The sequence below is a fragment of the Macaca mulatta genome, chromosome 7 (assembly GCF_049350105.2).
Source record: "Macaca mulatta isolate MMU2019108-1 chromosome 7, T2T-MMU8v2.0, whole genome shotgun sequence".
Lineage (NCBI taxonomy): Eukaryota > Metazoa > Chordata > Mammalia > Primates > Cercopithecidae > Macaca > Macaca mulatta.
The window spans coordinates 167559939-167579873 of NC_133412.1; the positions used below are offsets into that span (position 1 = coordinate 167559939).

The following is a 19935-nucleotide window of genomic DNA, read 5'->3' on the forward strand; positions in this document are numbered from 1 at the left end:
GTGACAGAAAATGACTGCCTAAGGAAGATCAGGGATATTTACAATTTCCCTTTTCACCCTGGGACAAAGTTTATGCTTATATTCTGTTTAACCCCCATGGGTAGCTATAGTTCATGCTGTTTACCTGGTCCCCGTCAGATGTTTTAGATGGAAGGAAGGAAGAGTAAAAGGGCTTGGGGACTAGACTCAGGAAAGGTAGGCCTCTGACTCTGCCATTCTCACACTGGAAGACCTTGGACAAGTGTTTTCTTCCCACTGGTATATAAGGTATGACTTATCCACTAGATGCAGAAGACACAGTGCCTAAGGCCGACAGTACTGTAAGGGCCCACGAAGGTGTTTTACTTATTGCCATATGCTAGACAAATAACTTTGAAGCCAGTTACGCAATTTCAAAAGACGAATATATTCATCTTTCTACCAATGCAGCCATAAAACATATATATCTTCATGAAGGAAAGGAGTCTACGAGGTTAAAAGTGCCTAGGGCCCATGAAAGTAAGAATGTGGACCTGTTTCTGGGTCCCTCTTTCTTTCTTTTGTAAAATGAAAGTATTGAACTAGATGATCTGTGGTTCAGCCAATGCCTCTGCCAAGCGATTTGATGCACCATGGAAGTAGATGCTGTGATCAGGACTGATTAGAGCTATTTTTCTTCTGATGTCATCAGCAATTATTATGACTCCATAATAGATTAAAATAAAACACTTATGTTGCACCAGAGAGAAGTAAAGAGAGAGAAGCACATTGACTCAAGGAGATAAAGCCCAAAGGCTTTATCTCGACATAGTGTTCTCATCTGCAACTTTTTAAAAATCCAAATATGTGAGCAACAGAGAAAAGATATTCTACCCAGCTAGTCTTCAGCCAAATAACTAAGGCTGTTAGAAACAGGCTTAAAATACCAGACGGATTACACAAACATCTTTAAAAAAAAATCAATGTAATGCTTTTGTAGTAGTCCTCCCTTATCCATGGTTTTGCTTTCTGTAGTCTCAGTTAACTGTGGTCAACCATGGTCTGAAAACATTAAATGAAAAATTCCAGAAATAAACAATCTAAAAGTTTTAAGTGGCATGCCATTCTGGGTAGTGGGATGGAATCTTGCATCGTCCTGCTCTGTCCCACCCAGGATGTGAATTCTCCCCTTGCCCAATGTCTCCACACTGTCTGTGCTCCTCGCCTGTGAGTCACTTAGTAGCCTTCTCTATAGTCAGTTTGACTGTTAGGGTATTGCAGTGCCTGCATTCAAGTAACTTGTTTTACTTAATGTTGTTATTATTGTTGTTAATCTCTTACTGTGCCTAATTTGTAAATTAAACTTTATCATAGGTATGTATGTGTAGGAAACAATATATATAAGGTTCAGCACTGTCCACCATTTCAGGCATCCGCTGGGGGTCTTTGAATGTATACCCCTCAGATAAGTGGGGACTACTATATTTGAGAACACCCTAAACTAGTTAAGAACAAAAGGAACACTCTCCCCTGCCATCCATTGCTGGTATCCTGTGTGGATTTGATACCTCAGATTCAGCATCTACTGCAGCACGAAGTGCTTATGCACGTCCTGAATTATAGGAGAGTCGGATTCACCACCCTTCCCAGAAACAGAAGCATTCCAGAGGTTTCTTCATAGATCATGAAATGAAATGGCCGGTTCACTTTGATGACAGGAGGCATGGAATAAGCAATAATTTCTGACAAGGTTCCTGCCACTGCCTCAGTGCCCCTTTCATCAACTTCAATCACTGTTCTTTGTAAAACCTGGAAAAGGAAATAGTGTGAAAAACCATTTGTGTGGCAGTGCAAAGGAGGAATTAAATGTGCCCCTTGAAATTCTTCACAGTGGTCCTACCCATGGGATCATGCTACTGGGATTTAGTGGAGCAGGCCCATCTACATTAAGAGCAGTGGTCTGGGGTTTCACCAGGGACTGCACAGGAGTCTCCAACAATACCAGAAGACCTCAGGAACCCAATGTGAAGTATTGTGGAATATGTGAAACACATTCCAGGCGTGGACTCAGGATGCACTCATGCATCAAATCTTTATTGAGCGTGTGCTTTATACTACTAATTGTTGAGCTGAGCTGGTGCTCCTAAAAGGTTTTCAAGCTGCCTGGATCCCTTGAGTCCTCTGACTTTCCTTTTTGGCAGGCAAGGTGGAGGCAGGGAATGGCTAGTCTTCTGTATCAGCTTCCCAGCACCTGGTACTACTCTGAGGCATTTTCTGGGCCAAGCCCAGGGGTCCCTGGAGCCTTCCTGAATTCTGGCTGCCTATATTGTGGCTGCTTGCTATGTTTGGGAGACCCTTTTTTACAGAAACAGGATGTGATATGAGTGATGTACCTATATAATTACTGTGTTATAATAGAGAATAAAAACATACACTGATTTTCACTCCAGAAAATTCCCTAATTTCCTAGAGGAAAATTAACTCTCCAGAGCAAACAGAGGGAGAATATTTAATGGTTTACAATTTAAATTTCATGATGACCCTTTGTAAATGAGCCGTGCGTTTCAGTTTTTCATGTGTTCATAGCAGAAACACTTTCAGGTGCTGGTCTGCAGGGTTGTTTTATTTAATTGTCTTATGTCTCTTGAGGTGGTAAAACCTGATTCCAGGCCACGGTTACCCTACTGTGTCCTACTTAAGTGGATGCCATTTTTAGTCTCTCTTGGAATTGAAAATTGCAATTGTAAGAGAAAATATTAGCCAAACCACACAACTAAGGAAGAATGTAGAGAGATGTAGCTGCCATTTGGAAATGTGTGGGAGCATTTTTATAGTGATGACTGGAGTTTCCTACTGGCATTAGTGAACATGGGTCAGCAGTGCTAACCAGTTCCCTGCAACATGCACAACTGCTCTGAACAACAAGCAGTTCCCCTCAAAACCAAGAACCTTTCCACTGAGAAACACTGAGTAACTGAAGGGATTCTATGTGGATGGTGACTAAATTTGTTCTTAGTTTTAGAAATAGAACTAGGACCAAAAAGTATGAGGTAGAAGTTACAGGTCTCTCTCTCTCTCTCTCTCTCTCTATATATATATATATATATATATGTATGTATGTATGTATATATGTATGTGTATATATACACATATACATATATACACATATATATATAAACAATTTTAGCTATTGTGGATTAGGCAGCTTTTCAAAGAAATGGTGAGTTTGCTGTCACTGGAAGCATGAAGAGGAAGAGACAGAAGTTGGAGGGCTATTTCATAGGGCTATGGAGGGGATTTCCACAAGGAGGGAGAAGTTGGGCTAGATGATGTCTAGGGGTTTCTTTCATTGTAAAGGTGGTGTAATTTCATGAACTATTCAAGTTGTATTCAACATAAATGATGACGTATCTGTAAACCAGTTCTATTTCAGGGGCAAATTTCTCCCTGAGCACTTAAGCAGAAGGAGAGAGGTCTACTTAAAATAAATTAGTTGAAAAGGTATTTTAATAAAGTTGCTTGAAATTCTTAAAACATCCAACCTGGGTGCTATTTCAAGTATTTGGGATGTAAATATAATTTTCCACTACACTTAGGTATTTTATCAAAGTTAAATGGTTTGTAAAAACATTTGTTTTGGTGACATTTCATGCTGAGGTTGGGCTCTGATGAAAGATCCTGACTTACCCTGGATACTTGGAGATTTCTTCCAGTAGCTGAGAGTTCACTAAGGTCAGCCCAGGGTGAGAAGATTCTTCTGATTCCCATCTGCTTAAGCAGCTCATGCATCTCATACTTCTGATCTAGCTTGAACTTTGGAAAGAAAACTTCCATGTTTCTGTGGTACGAGAACAGATAATGGTGAAATGTAGACAAAGCCATAGTCTATGGACACCAAAAAGGTCACAATTTTTGTTCTTTAAGATTGTTTCCATTAATGAGTCTTTCAGTTGACTATGAAGTTCATGCCATTCTTTTACAATTTCCTATTTCAGGGAAAATATTTCTAGCTTATCAAATAGTACTTCAGCTTCAGGGAACGAGTTTTATTCCTCAGCCAATGACTCACATTTTCTTTAGCAAAGTACTTATGTGTTCATTTCCCTATGTTTTAAAAACAACCTGAGATAACAGCTGCTTTCAGCAACCCTGCAGACTCCTGGATGATGACTGTTTTCAGCTCCTGGATTCTGCAGACCCAAGGAGTCTGGGGATGGATGGGAAGGGGAACAAAGAAAACTTTAAACCTCTCCCCATCTTTAGCCAGAGAAACTCTGATACCATCTATTTTGTATACTGGAGTCCTCCTTTGAAAATATGTTGCTTGGAAAGATGAGTTCTGTGGCTCAAAAAAAAATAATTGAGGACATGATGTATCTTGAAGATTAATTTATAAAGTTATTCATTCAGCAAACATTTCTTGAGGGCTTATGATGTTTGGGGTTCTTTGTTAGGTGCTAAGATATGAAGAAAAATGAAAGAAGAATAATGAAGATAAAACTAACCCCAGGGACCTTTAGCTGGACTCGTCTCTGCCAAAATCTGAGTCACGGGATTCAGAAGCCATAGCCATGGAATTTATATTGCCGCCATTTTCATTGTACTCCAATAGGTGTATTAACTTACTGGGCAGACATTTGAGTGCCCACTCTGCTTTCTGTTCCTCTCCTCTCTATGTACAGACCCCAACCCTGTCATGCGTCTAGATTCTAGTTCTATGCTGATGACTGAATTTATATCTCCGGCCTGGACCTCACCCTAGACTCCAGATCCACCTGTCGTCTTGACATCTCAACTTGGATGTCTAATAGATATTTCTGATCTAAGTGTTTAAGAGTGAACTTCTGCACTTACCCCAGAACTGTTCCTCCCCATTTCAGTAAATGGCAAATCTGTCCTTCCAGTTGCTAAGGCCAAAAACTTTGCAATCACCTTTGACACCTCTCTCACCCACATGCAGTCCGTTAGCAGATCCTGCCAACTCTCACTTCCTGATAGATCCAGAATCCAGCAACTTCTCATCACTTCCACTACCACTACCACCACCGCAGTCCAGGTAGGAGCATCTCTACCTGGATTGCTAGTAACCTTCTAACCAGTCTCCCTTGCTTCCATCCTTACCCCCTAGTATCTTTTATCAACACAGGAGCTTATGTGATCCTTTAAAAACAGAAGTCAAATCAGGTTGCTCCTCTACTCAGAACCATCCAGTGGCTTGCTGCCTCTCCCAGGAAAAGCCCAAGTCTTTTCTGGGGACTGTAAGGTGGGATCCTGGTGACTGGGCCCCTGGTTCCACTCTGATCTCATCTTCAACTGCTGAAGCTCCACTTGCCTCCTTGCTCTTCTTCAAACCCACCAGGTACACTCCCATTCTAGAACTTGTACGATTCTGCCTGTAACATAACATTTCTCTCCCCGAATATATCCACATGGTTTATCCTTCATCTTCAGATGTTTGCTTACTGTTACCTTCTTGGAGTGGCCTTCCCTAACCTCCATCTGCATCCTGATGATGCTCCCTGTTCCCTTCCCTGCATTATTACCTATTTTTAATTTGTTCTTTGTCTTCCTTCAATAGAATGTAAGCCCCATGAGGGCAGACTAATTTTTCCTGTTTTGTTTGCTGATGAATTCCTGGCATCATACTTTTATCACGGTAGCAGAACGTGAAATACTGGTGGACTCAATGAATGATCAGCCAGGCACTCTGTGACAGATGTTGGGGATAGAGTGGAAAAAAAGACAAATGCTGCCCTGCCCTCAGGAAGCTTATAGCTCACTGGAGGAGATGGGCATTAAACCACAGTACATTCAACGAAATTCTGCTGAGTGTTTGCAAGTATGGAAAGGTAGAGTTTGTATAGGATGTGGGCAAGAGTTGTACCTGGTTTTCATGTTTCTGAGCCATGTCTCCACCAAGTCTGTGGTCAGGTAGTCTTCAAGAGCGAGGTGGTGACCCATTTTCTCCATGAGGACCACCAGCATGGTGGCATTTCCTTGGTAGGGCAGTTTGAGGACATGACAATGAAAATTCTTGTCAAAGGTGGAGGCAAACTTGCCTGCACCATACATCATGGACACCTTAATGGTCTTGTACTTGTCTAGGTGGAAAGTGTCGGCTTCGGTGAAGACAGGGTCAAATGGGGTCAGCCATTTCCCTGAACAAGTGAGAGAAGAACTCATTGCAGAAATCCCCTCTTTGAAAAGCATTGTTCTTGCTCAAATAATAAAGAGGGAACCTTCTATCTCACTTCTCATTCCAAGGCGTTCCCTAATTGGGTTTGCTTTTCCACAGCTCAGGCAGGCAAAATAAATTTCCCCAAAATAGCTTTTCCCCGGCCTCTAGCCCAGCTAACAAAATACAGCTCCACTTGCAGGCCCTATTGGGAATCACACACAAAAGCAGGGAAATGTTTCCTAACAATCCCTGGCTTCCCTCATTGTCCTGGACCCGAACAAAATCCACAGTCTTTCCCTCATAGTTGGCTCCAGCTTAGAGAAAAGCCTTTGCCTGGCACCTCTGACTGCCACTTTGTCTCATTCACACCAGGCACAAGCACATGCAGAGTCCAAGGTGGCAGGAGTGACACTTCTCACCCACTGTTTAATGTGGTTCTGAGAGAAGGCCCCACAATGCAGAGGCCACCAGCAGGCAGGTACATGACTCTCCACACAAATGTCTGCCCTGGGGTGTGTGGCCTGGCTGGTTGTAAAGTGGCTTCCCCTGCCGGGGCTTTGCAAGTCTGGTGCCAGCTCTGCGAAAGTGGCATCCAGCCCATATCTAGTACCCCATTAGGGAGGCAGGGCTGGACAGAACCTAGGATCAGGAGGTCAGGAGGTTCTTGTTTGGGTTTTGCCTCTGCCACTTATTGTGTGACCTTGATCAGGCTAACCTCTGAGCTGCTTTGATCTTTAGAAAGGAGACAACAACTCCTGCTCTACCTGCTGATTGACAGTTAGGAAGAACAAGTAAAGCATAGATACTCAGTGTCTGCTATGTGCCAAGTCCATCTGGGCACTTTACATTCATTGTCTCATTTAACCTCTAACTCTATAGTAGGTGGAGTGTCACTATTTTCTATAATAAGAATCTAAGGGCAGAGAGCTGGTCAAAAAAGTAAAAATGAAGGAGCAATGATTCACTTCTAAATCCCCCAGATAATCCCCCCACCTCCCTCTTTTTGGAATGACCCTGTGCTTCTGAACATCAGAGGGGAGCTGTGTAGAGTACTTTGAAAATTATAAGGACTACAAGCACATAGGATGCCAGGGCAGGACCTCAAGTGACTGTTCAATATGTGTATCAACCTGTATTTGAAACCTGAAAACACATTCATAGAAAATCATTTAGCGTTAACCCTATGCTGGCCTAACGGAAGGAAAGGGAGAGACAGTTGTAGGACCCTGTGGCCTTGGGAGAGCAGAATATTATCAAAGTACCTTTGAACAAGATGTAATCCACAAGAATTAATTTGGTTTCAGGATAAATCTCATCAAACAGTTTGGGAATTTTCCCCTGAGTCTCTTTGTTAATGTAATGATTCATGAGCCTTTTGGCCTGTGAGGCATTGTGAAAATTCATAAGCACACACTCTGTATCAAAATACCTCTTGGATAAATTGAGGAAGAGCTCTTTGACATAAAAATCCTTGTGGATGAAGGCAAAACTCCCCTGTGTGAGGCCCAGTTCCAAGTTGTGGGAGAGGGTCTCTCTGAGTCCCTTAAAGAGGGAGGGCAGGAGCCCGGGCTTGGTGGTGTTCAGGGACTGCAAGTGGAGCCCTGTCTTGATCTGGGCTTCGGTCGGCCCTGTGGCCCCCAGCATCAAGCCTGCCATGGCCAAGGACACACCAAATGGAGAGAAGACCATGTTGCCATCGTGCCTCATGGAGATCTTTCGCAGCAGGCTGAATCCGAAGTTTGAAGTCTCCTTGGCAAGCTGCTGCCCACTAGCTATCAGCCAGGCTTTCTCCTCCTCACCGGCCTTCTCGCTGGCCTCCTCCTCATCCTCCTCTTCCTCCCTGGGAGCCTGCACTACCCCGCCGGTCTGGTTCTGAAGGGCCGGGGCCTCTGGCGACTGAGGACTGGGGGCCAAGCTGGGTACCAACCACACCTGTGCCAGGAGGACGGAGAGCAGGAGGCTTGGCACCACCTTCATGTGGTCGGCTGCAGAGGCCAAGGAGTGCCTCCCCTCAGCTGCAAGACTTCCTGTGGAGAGAAGAGGACAGAGATGGTTTTAATGCCTCCTAAAGTGTCTTAGTGGATAGTAAAAGCTTCTTCAGGGACCCTGCCTCCTTCCTGTGGCTAAGTAGGTTAGCCCTGTCCCAGGGAGACCTGAAGCAAGTGTGGGTGACATTTGCTCACCCAATGAGGGGACATTATTTCACAGAGCAAAACCTCCTCTAGTTCCCATTCCCTGCCCAGCTGTCAGGCAGCTCTCGGTCCTGACCCCTTTTTTATTCATCCCATCTCCTTCCTGAGGGCTAGGGCAAGAGACCTCGCTCTGGGAGCAGGAGGCAGCACAGAAGGTGGGGGTCTGAGCAGGTGGAATCAGGGGTCCTCACACACCTTTCCCTGATCTGCTTCGTTCATTGCCCTGACCCTCCGGCCATCAGGCTGCCCATCCAGATGGGTGGCCGGCCTTGCCCTGTGCCCTGTTTGGCTGGGGATTGGAGTGCCTGCATGCCTGTTAGGCAAGGAAGGGGGAAAGTATTGGAGCTTTCCTGGATTTTTGATCAAAATTCTCTTCGCACTGCACCTCTGCCACACAGTTCCTTGGACGTCTTCCTTCCTTCCTATAGCTGCGGCTCCCAGGTAGCAGGAGGCCCCGCAATTCATACAACCCACTGCTGGGCTCCCTCCACTGTGGCCTCATAGAGCCCTCCCAGCCACCTGGGCTGCCTGCCGGCTCTCACTGCCCCCGGCTGCACAGCGTGGGAGCCACACTTCCTCACCGTTCGCTGTCCCCTTCTCTGTTGCCTTTTAGGCTCCCTCCACATCCTTGGACACAGAGCCTGGCTCCCGAACACTTGTATGATTTCCATCCAAATACATGGCTTGGGGCTGGGCTGGGCCACCTAGCTGTGTCCCAACTCAGTTCTGGTGCTGAGCCACACTGCAGGCCTGATCCCAGAGGCTGACTGAGCAGGACCCCCAGGACACCTGCCCTCCCTCATCCTCTCTCTGGGCCCACTGCCCTGGGAGGGTCTGCATGGGGTCGGCCACCCAGCCCAGTGAGCGCAGGGTGGATGCTGCGGGCCTCATGAGAGTTCCCATCCGCAGAGACCCTTATTCTTGACCAAGGTCACCTGCAGCAAAATGTGACAGGCAGGGAACTCCCAGGCGTCTTCTCCCTGATGCAGGGACTGAGTCCTTATCTATGCGTGGGACAAAACCGCCTCCAGCGCCGGGGCCCAGCATGTTGCTCCTTGTTTAGGCTGAATGGCACCCGAGAATTCAGGGCCGCACTCTGCAGTCTGAACGGCACTCCCCTCTGCCTTAAAGAAGCAGTGAAATACTTCCACTGTGTTTCCCAAAGGACACTGTTGAGGAAACTCTTTTTGACTCTAAATGGCAAGCCTGTGTTCAATAGGTCACTCAAGTATTGTAAATGTTGGGGAAATAGCTCTTTCAGTGTAAACGCAGCCCAGTTTCATGCTTTTATTGTTATGGATTGAATGTGTTCCCCCAGAATTCATAAGTTGAAGCCCTAACCCCCATTGTGATTGCAGTAGAGTTGAGGCCCTTGGGAGGTGATTAGGTTTGGATGAGGTCATGAGGGCAAGGCTCCTGTGATAGCAGTAGTGCTGTTATAAGAAGAGAGACCAGACTTCCCCTCCGCACCTCCTTGCCATGGGAGGACACGGTGAGAAGATGGCCATCTGCAAGCCAAGAAGACGGCCCTCCAGAATCCGGCCACACTGGCCCCCTGACTCGGACTTTCAGCCTCCAAAACTGTGAAAAATCAATGGCTGTTGGAGCCACCCAGTCTGTGGTGTTTTGTTAGAGGAGCCTGAACTAAGACGATTACGTGGCATCATTTAATGCTACTTTCTACATGAAGACCACACAGAATACTCCTGAATTCAAGGTTAGTTCTCCCTGTCACAGTGGTCGGGAAATTAGCACAGCACGCCAACCAGATGTCACCGCTTCCAAATGCTGAGTCTTACCTTCCTGTTCTTGAAGCTTGTCCTACAGTCTGCAGAGTGGTAGCCCAGTAATTCCTGGGCGCTCCTGAACAGGTACCCCCTAAGGTCTTTGTAAGGTCTTTGCTCATCTACTCAACCCTTCGAAGTCTAGGCCAGGAGTTCAGGGGGCGCTCCTGGACTAGGACACCATCCAGCATGGTGAGGACGCACCTTCCTAGACAGAGCCCGGGCAGTAAGCAACCACCAGCTCACCCGCCACTTCTCAGCCCTGGGAGAGCACACACCCCTCCTCCCCTCAGCCCTGGGAAGGGGAGCCCTGCTTACTCCGGCAGTGAGTTGCGGTGGGTGAAATACCAAGCCTTTCAAGCCTCTTTCCCTTGGCCTCCTTCCTGCAGAGGATCCCCTTGTGTCTATAATTCACCTCTCACCCCGCTCCAGCTCCTGGTCTGTATGTGCAGTCCCCATGGAGTGCAGGATTGAGGCCTTTGCACTGCTCAGCCACGCAGCCCTCACGTTGGAGCCCACCCAGAGATGATACCATCTCTCCCGGTCCCTCCCTGATTAGACTCGTTGAAGGTCTCCTGTAACCCACTACCTCTTACCAGTGTGTGGCCTTGGGTCCTGGAAATGTCCTTCATTCAGAGCAGAAACCAAAGCTTCAGCTTTGCAGCTGAGAACCTTCAGCAAATATTTGCTATTCCAAAGTATGATTCCCTGTGGGACGGTTACTGATTAACATCCTGCTTGTGATGGTGGAATTTTCAGAAAACCAAAGACCAAGTGGGAGGCTTCCCATACTCCCCAGCTCCTCCTGTAACCCAGAATACGACCCAAATCCCATCGCGAGAGCTTCTGCCTTGCAACTCAAGGCTTCGCCCCAGTAAGATTCAGCTCCTTCTGGGTGGCACGTTGGGGATTTCTCTTGAGCTGTTCCAGGTGCTGAACACCTCGAGAAAGAAGGCACTGGGGGGTCCCGTGTATGCTTCCTGAGTCCCCAACCCAGTGCTGGACACTGTGGGGATGTCGGTTGGGGGGTACAGCAGAGATGTTCAGGACCTGCTCTCTCAGCCCTCAAGTCAGTCCAGTGTGGGAAGCAGACAGGTAAATCACTACTTAGAGTACATAGCTCCTTTCAAGGTAAATTTCCTGCTTTGCAATGTTTCTGTACTTGAGACTGAATCCTTGGGTACTCAGAGTTGAGGCTGGTGGAGACCCTTTATGGGAAAACTTCTCAGACTTCGCAGACTCTCTTTTTAAAAATATATAAATAAATATTTTGTTATGTGCCCCTTACTACTACCCTTGAAGTGAAATGTATAGCTAACATAACCTACCCACAAAATTAAAAAAAACAATGCTGTAACGATAATGTGGAGGCATAATAAAAGAGAATAATGTGTCCCTGAATATGGCAGTGCTGTGGTCTAAGGGCCTGGGCAGGTGCAGTGAGGCCACCCAATATGGAGCCCGCAGGAGGCCGCATGTAAGATGCTCACTGCTGGCCAGTCAACACGACAACCAATGTTACTACCAGGGATAGAGTTTTCAAAATGGTAAATAATGCTTGGTAAAGTTTCAAACAAACAAAATACAGATCTTTGCCTGATTTACACGGTCATTGTCTTCACAGAAAATGCAGTGTGTAGTAAAACCTTGGATAAACATTGTATTTTTATATGAAACAAAGCAGCCCCAGGACTGAGATTCTAGGCTCAGATAATGCCACGTGAACTTGAGGTGGACATGTGAGTCCTGGGGGACCTGGCGGCCTCTTCATCGTGGGAGACTGCCCTGCGTGTTCTGGTATGTCTGGCATTGCTCACCCTCAATCCTTAAATGCTAGTAGCACTCCCCACAAACGTTTGTGAAGAGCAGTAGTATCCCAACAAGTTTCCAGGGTGTTCCTTTCGGGCAGTACCTGCTCTGTTGATAGGCAGTTCTTTAAGAGGTGAAAGTGAGGGTGTAGAGGGGCCAGGCTGGACCCACGCCATGCATATGAGCCAGCCTTGGCCTGCCCATCCAGGTCGAGCTCTGCAGCTGAGGGATTGTGGATTCGCAAAAAGCAGGGGCACTTCCTCCAGGCTTGGGAAGGTGTCTGCTTTGCTAAATGTCTGAGCGGAGCTAGCGAGTGTGCAGGTCTTAGGGCACAGGGCTTCTTTTATTTATTTATTTATTTATTTATTTATTTATTTATTTTGAGATGGAGTCTTGCCCTGTCACCCAGTCTGGAATGCAATGGCATGATTTCGGCTCACTGTAACCTCTGCCTCCTGGGTTCAAACGATTCTCCTGCCCCAGCCTCCCGAGTAACTGGGATTACAGGTGCCCACCACTATGCCTAGCTAATTTTTGTATTTTTAGTAGAGACAAGGTTTCACCATGTTGGCCAGGCTGGTCATGAACTCCTGACCTTGTAATCCACCTGCCTCTGCCTCCCAAAGTGCTGGGATTATGGAGGCATGAGCCACCACGTCTGGCCAGGGCACAGGGTTTCAGAAATGGATCCTTACAAACGAAGGCAGCAGAGTATTCTGGAAAAATTGTGAAGACTTCAACCAGGCCATTGCCTCCTGCCCTGGTGTGAATCTGAGGTCCTCTGCTCCCAATTCCTAGCTGCTGGATGTAAGTTAACCTCATCGAACCGGCCTTTCTTCCTCTGTTAAATGGTCAGAACTCAGACTCTGCCCTATGAATATCTCAGCAGCACCAAGGAACCAGGAAGTGCGTGGACGATCTTGCTCCTAAGGCTGTGAGCCCTGGACCCCAGGGTGTGGCTCAGAAGTCCCCCTCCTTCAGCGACGACATTATTCCTGTACACCTCCCAGCAAGGGAGCCAACCACTCTTTGACCTTTAGCCCTCCAGTTAGATGGGAAAGTGAGAAAACTCAGTGCATAGCACTGTAGCCTGAGCTCTTTCACCAGCAGCATGACCCTGAGCAAGCTACCTAACCTCTCTTAACCTCAGTTTCCCAATCTATAAAATGGGGCTCCCCAGGCTGAGCCGTTAGGACTTCTGGAAGGATGAACTGAAGTGGTGCCTGTGGAGTTTAGTACCTCGCCCGGTAGGAAGGAAGTGCTACAGGAATGGCATTTGTTGCATAATTTTAGAGCCAGATTGAACCTCAGAAGTAAGTAACCCTGTCTTCAGGCTTTGATTTTACAAAGGAAGATATTCAGGCCCCCCAATGAATGCCTTTCCTGTTAGAGTTAAAGCAGGCTGTCTGACTTCTAGTTGTTATGAACTTTAGCTTCTCACACTCCTTGGCCAAAAACGATTGGGAAAGCTCTGGTGGGAAGGCCTCTGGTGACCCAGATAAACTCACAGGTGATATAGAACCTTTCCTGGAACTCCCCTCAGGCAGGAGGCACAACTTCTGAAAGCCACTCTTCAGGGTGACATCGAGGGGCTTCTAAGGCAAATCTGTCCAGAGACCTACAGGGGTAAACATCTGAAAAACAAGTGTTAAGGCAGTCCTGTGAGACCAAAAGCAGACTCCAGGAAACAATGAGAGAACTGCAAGAGTTTACTTTGTGTGGATCCTATGAAGCGAGTGCTTGGGTAGGTGGATAGTAAAGGAAACCAGACTATGTTACCCCCTGATATGGTCTGGCTATGTCCCCACCAAATCTCATCTTGAATGGTAGCTTCCATAATTGCCACATGTTGTGGGAGGGACCCAGTGGGAGATCATTGAATCGCGGAGGTGATTCCCCCATACTGTTCCCGTGGTAGTGAGTAAGTCTTATGAGATCTGATGGTTTTATAAGGGGAAACTCCTTTTGCTTGGCTCTCATTCTCCCTCTTGCCTGCTGCCATGTAAGACCGTAAGACCTGCCTTTCGCCTTCTGCCATGATTGTAAGTCCTCTCCAACCATGTGGAATGGTGAGTCCATTAAATCTGTTTTTCTCTATAAATTACCCAGTCTTGGGTATGTCTTTATTAGCAGTGTAAAAATGGACTAATATACCCTAAATATGCATTTCTGATATAAAAATTATTTTTGAACTGAAGGTAATTAAGCAGCAAATGGAGAAAAAGTTTTCTCTATCTTCCCCCCTTTCTTCCTAGACAGATAAAAATTCTCCTTTACTGGAGATGACTCCAGACTCTTATCAACCCAGAGATGGCATCAGAGGACTATGCGAACAAGGTTTCCTCCCATATGTTTACCTTCTGTGATTTCCTGCCCTTGGAAGCATAAAACCACTTCCCTTGTCCCGTCCCATGATTTTCCTACTAATTTATTGCTCTTTATTAAAGATAAGTGGAGTTCTAAGGCACCATTTTCAGTTGCTTTTTATACAGGTTTCTCCTGTGTGAAGTGCATGGCCCATGTTATAAACTGATTTTTCTCTTGTCTGTCTTTTGTTACAGGAGTCCATCCCAACAAAGAACTAAGATGGGAAGAGGTCAAGTTTAGCCTTCCCCTACAGTAGTAGAGAGGTAGGAACAAAAGGGCTTTCCAAGTCCTTGCATCATACACACGCACATGCACATGCACACACAGGTGCAAATTTCTCGCTGATTTCCAGACATCCCTTCTGCCTCGAACTTTAAAGACATCTTCCCATTGTGTTATGGCTTATGTGAGTTCTTCTTTTTAAACTTCTAATTTAGAAATAACTTTAAACTTACAAAAATTTGCAAAAATCATGTTTTTGCCATCTACCCTTCACCCAGCTTCCACAAATATGAGCATATCATATGACTATAGTACATAACCACAGTGTATTAGTCCGTTTTCATGCCGCTGATAAAGACATACCCAAAACTGGGAAGAAAAAGAGGTTTAAATGCACTTACAGCTCCACATGACTAGGGAGGCCTCAGAATCATGGCAGGAGGCATGCTTACAAGGCACTGCTTACATGGTGGCGGCAAGAGAAAATGAGGAAGATGCAAAAGCAGAAACCCCCAATAAAGGCATCATATCTTGTGAGACTTATTCACTATCACAAGAACAGTATGGGGAACCACCCCCATGATTCAAATTATCTCCCACTGGGTCCCTCCCACAACATATGGGAATTATGGAAGTACAATTCAAGATGAGATTTGGGTGGGGACACAGAATCAAACCATATCATTCCACGTCTGGCCCTGCCAAATCTCATGTACTCACATTTCAAAACCAATCATGCCTTCTCAACAGTCCCCCAAAGTCTTAACTCATTTCAGCATTAACCCAAAAGTCCACAATCCGAAGTCTCACCTGAGATAAGGCAAGTCCCTTCTGCCTATGAGCCTGTAAAATCAAAAGCAAGCTAGTTACTGCCTAGATACAATGGGAGTACAGGTATTGGGTAAATGCAGTCGTTCCAAATGGGAGAAATTGGCCTAAACAAAGTGGTTACAGGGCCCCTGCAAGTCTGAAGTCCAGCAGGTCAGTCAAATTTTAAAGCTCCAAAATGATCTCCTTTGACTCCAGGTCTCACATCCAGGTCACACTGATGCAAAAGATAGGTTCCCTTGGTCTTGGGTGGCTCTGCCCCTGTGGCTTTGCAGGGCACAGCCACCCTCCCCGCTGCTTTCACGGGCTGGCGTTGAGTGTCTGTGACTTCTCCAGATAAATGGTGCAAGCTGTTGGGGGATCTCCCATTCTGGGGTCTGGAGGACAGTGGCCCTCTTCTCACAGCTCCACTACACAGTGCCCCCATAGAGATTCTGTGTTGGGGGGCTCCAACCCCACATTTTCCTTCTGCATTGCCCTAGCAGAGGTTCTCCATGAGCATCCCTCCCCTGTAGCAAACTTCTGTCTGGCTATCCAAGGGTTTCCACACATGTTCTGAAATTGAGGCAGACGTTCCCAAACCCTAATTCTTGATTTCTGTGCACAAGTTCTACCACATGGAAGCTGCCAAGGCTTGGGGCTTGCACCCTCTGAAGCCATGGCCTGACTCTACGTTGGTTTCTTTCAGCCCTGGCTGGAATGGCTAGAACACAGGGCACCAAGTCTCTAGGCTGCACACAGTACGGGGACCCTGAACCCAGCCTATGAAACCATTTTCTCCTAGACATCTGGGCCTGTGATGGGAGGGGCTGCTGTGAAGACTTCTGACATACCCTGGAGACATTCTCCCCATTGTCTTGGGGATTAACATTCTGCTCCTTATTACGTATGCAATTTTCTGCAGCCAGCATAAATTTCTCCTCAGAAAATGGGTTTTTCTTTTCTATCACATTATCAGGCTGCAAATTTCCCAAACTTTTATGCTCTGCTTCCCTTATAAAACTGAATGCCTTTAACAGCACCCAAGTCGCATCTTGAGTGTTTTGCTGTTTAGAAATTTCTTCTGTCAGATACCCTAAATCATCTCTTTCAAGTTCAAATTTCAGGGCAGGGGAAAAGTGCCACCAATCTCTTTGGTAAAAGATAACAAGAGTCACCTTTGCTCCAGTTCCCAACAAATTCCTCATCTCCATCTGAGACCACCTCAGCCTGGACCTTATTGTCCATATCGCTTTCAGGCTTTTGGTCAAAGCCATTCAGCAAGTCTCTAGGAAGTTCCAAACTTTCCCACATTTTCCTGTCTTCTTCTGAGCCCTCCAAACTGTTCCAACCTTTGCCTGTTACCCAGTTCCAAAGTTGCTTCCACATTTTTGGGTATCTGTTCAGCAATGCTGCGCTCTACTGGTACCAATTTACTTCTTTAGTCTGTTTTCATTCTGCTGATAAAGACAAACCCAAGACTGGGAAGAAGAAGTGGTTTAATTGGACTTACAGTTCCACATGACTAGGGAGGCCTCAGAATCATGGTGGAAAGTGAAAGACGCTTCTTACATAGTGGTGGCAAGAGAAAATGAGGAAGATGCAAAAGTGGAAACCCCTAATAAATCCATCAGATCTCATGCGACTTATTCACTATCGTGGGAACAGTATGGAGGAAACTGCCCCCGTGATTCAAATTATCTCTAACCAGGTTCCTCCCACAACGTGTGGGAATTATGGGAGTGCAATTTAAGATAAGATTTGAATGGGGACACAGAGCCAAACCATATCACATAGTATAATGGTCAAAACCAGGAAATTACAGTGATTCTGTATATTGTCATTATTCAAACTTTTTTCAGTTGTCCTACTAATATCCTTTTTTCTTGTACAGGGTCCAGTCCAGGAACACATGTTGCATTGGGCTGTCACATTGCTTCATTCTCCTTGAGTCTGGCACAGCTTTTCAGGTGTTGTCTTTCTTGACCTATGACCTTTTGAAAAATACTGGCTAGATATTTTGTAGAATGTCTTTCAATCTGGAATTTTCTGATATTTTATCATGTCAACTTTAGGTTGTACATGCTGGGCACAAATATGGCAGAGGTAATATGCCTTTCTTTGTGTATCGTTTCAGCTGGCTGGCATAATTTCTGATGAGAAATCAATCCTTATTTTTATCTTTGTGCCTTGTATGTAATATATCCTTTTTTCTAGCTGCTTTTAAGATTTTTCTCTTTATCCTTAGTTTTAAGGAATTTGATTATTAAAATTGATTTTTAATTATTGATTATTAAAAGAGCACCTTGGCTGGTGTTCTTTCTCCTGCTTTGGGCTTGTTGAATTTCTTGGAACTGTAAATTTATAGTTTTCATCATGTTTAGAAAATAATTTAAACATTATTTCTTAAAATATTTTCCTGTCCCCAAACTGTCCCCTTCCTGGGATTCCAATTTCAGGTGGTAATGTAATGGTGAAGGCTTAGGTCATGTGTAGTTTTATGTGCACTACTGCTGATTTTATAGCTTGTTGGGGTGATGTGTAAGAAATATTCATGCAGCTACCATTATCCTAGGGTCAATCAGAATTTTATGACTTATAGAAGAAATTAGCTATATAAGGATGTGAATGGCAAGATTTTTGGTACTTTGTCATTTGCCTTTTAAATTTGATTATACTTTTAAAAATGTTTATGTAGTTGAATGTATCTATCTTTAGTCATTTCTGGATTTATAGCATTAAGTCTTTCTCACTATGAGATTATCTTTAAAACATTCATTATATCCTTCTTATTTTAGGATTTCAATTTATGTCTAAATCTTTGATCTATCAGGAATTGATCCTGGTGTAAGGATGACAGTGATTCTAATTTACACTGTTTTTCAGCTGGCTACCTGATTGTCCCCAACCAAGCATTTTAAATAAATGTTTTAACACAATTTGTTTGCCTCATTTATTTGAGATGCCACTTTTTTATTTTTTTATTTTTTTTTTTTTTAAGAGAACTCTCATTCTGGCACCCAGGCTGGAGTGCAGTGGCACGATCTCAGCTCATTTCAAGCTCTGCCTACTGGGTTCAAGCAATTCTCATGCCTCAGCCTCCTGAGTAGCTGGGGCTACAGGCACGTGCCATCCTGCCTGGCTAATTTTTTGTATTTTTAGTAGAGACAGGGTTTCACCATATTGGCCAGGCTGGTCTCGAACTCCTGACCTCAACTGATCCACCCACCTTGGCCTCCCAAAGTGCTGGGATTACAGGTGTGAGCCACTGTTCCTGGCCTGAAATGCCACTTTTGGTTTAAAAATGAAAATGGTTTAAAAGTGAACGATGTAAAAAGCATACTAAAAACAAAAACAAAAACAAAAAAATGAATAAGACGAATTCAATTACTCACCAAACAGAAACAGTGTTCCTGGTGCTGTAGGGGTTAGGATCATATTAGCTCAGTGTTAGGGCAACTACCATAAGATGGCCCAACCCCAGCCTCTACCTGGGGTTTTGCTTCAGTGCGTGTTGCTTTTGCAATAAGAAAGGAAATCTAATGAATGTTGGAACTGATTCTGTGTTACTCTGTTTTCACACTGCCGTAAAGATACTACCTCAGACTGGGTAATTTATAAACAAAGGAGGTTTAATTGACCAATGGCTGGGGAGGCCTCAGGAAACTTACAATCATGGTGGAAGGAGAAGCAGACACGTCTTACTGGCAGCAGGTGAGAGAGAGAGTGTGTACAGGAGGAAATGCTAAACAATTATAAAACCATCAGATCTCATGAGAACTCTCTCACTATCATGAGAACAGCATGGGGGAAACCACCCCCATGATCCAATCACCTCCCTCCCTGGACACGTGGGGATTACAGGCTTCCCCCTCCACATGTGAGGATTACAATTTGAGATGAAATTTGGGTGGGGACACGGAGCCAAACCATATCACACACATCTGCTAAGTCTCCTCCTGTCTTTCTGGAGCAAGACTCCGCTGTTCACCCACAACAGGCTTCCAGCGTCAGCTGCTCTGGTGGGAGGCCAGAAATGTCCAACCCCTCCCCCTCCAGGAAACCTTAAAGACCAGAAACCTTAAAAGACTTTCAGTATCTTACCTCTCATGGACCTGGCTGGGATTCTGTCTCTTTTACACAAAACTTCCTGCACTGCCCTGACCCCTAACACCCATGACAGATTAAAGATGCCACGTTCGTTAGCCTACACTTGTGCCAGTCACCGAGTTTTGGCTGATCAAATGTAACCAAATAAGACAAACACAAACCTATACCCAATCCAGCTGTTTCTGTTCCTCACTTCTGTTTTCTGTACATCACTTTCCTTTTTCTGTCCAAAAATCTTCTTCCACCACGTGGCTGCCCTGGAGTCTCACAGCTGATGAGGCTGTCCGATATGTGAATCATTCATTGCTCATTTATACTTTAGATTTAGTTCAGCTGAAGTTTGTCTTGTATCAGGGAAGAGGGGAGGGTTTGTTGGCCAGAGGAGTTGCTTCTCCTGTGGCAGTACCAGGTGTTATGACCTGAATGTTTGTGTCTCCCCAAATTGATACATTAGAACCAAATCCCAAAGGTGATGGTGTTAGAGTTGGAGCTTCTGGGAGGTGATTAG

General features: G+C 45.3%; 1 protein-coding gene across 3 annotated transcripts; it reads right to left on the reverse strand.

Moving 5' to 3' along the window:
• Positions 1-385: 385 nt before the first annotated feature.
• SERPINA10 (serpin family A member 10) lies at positions 386-10852 on the reverse strand. Of its 3 annotated transcripts, none has more exons than XM_001097853.5 (5): positions 10709-10852; positions 7399-8163; positions 5843-6116; positions 3646-3796; positions 386-1767 (listed from the first exon to the last, which is right to left on the reverse strand). In XM_001097853.5, exons 2-5 carry the CDS (start codon positions 8111-8113, stop codon positions 1576-1578), a joined length of 1332 nt encoding a protein of 443 aa, XP_001097853.3. In that variant the 5' UTR covers positions 8114-8163; positions 10709-10852; the 3' UTR covers positions 386-1575. The 3 variants fall into 3 exon arrangements, with proteins under 3 accessions (XP_001097853.3, XP_077797785.1, XP_014999909.3); XM_077941659.1 differs by lacking the exon at positions 10709-10852 and adding an exon at positions 10431-10670; XM_015144423.3 differs by lacking the exon at positions 10709-10852 and adding an exon at positions 10128-10576.
• Between the last annotated feature and the right edge of the window lie 9083 nt (positions 10853-19935).

Bases quoted from the DNA above. Each gene is read 5' to 3' on its own strand.
- SERPINA10 (XM_001097853.5), bottom strand. From the start codon at position 8,113: ATGAAGGTGGTGCCAAGCCTCCTGCTCTCCGTCCTCCTGGCACAGGTG. The intron at 3,797-5,842 runs GTACAACTCTTG...CTCGTACCACAG, and splicing joins CTCAGAAACATGAAAACCAG to AAACATGGAAGTTTTCTTTC. The intron at 1,768-3,645 runs GTAAGTCAGGAT...TTCCTTTTCCAG, and splicing joins GAAATCTCCAAGTATCCAGG to GTTTTACAAAGAACAGTGAT.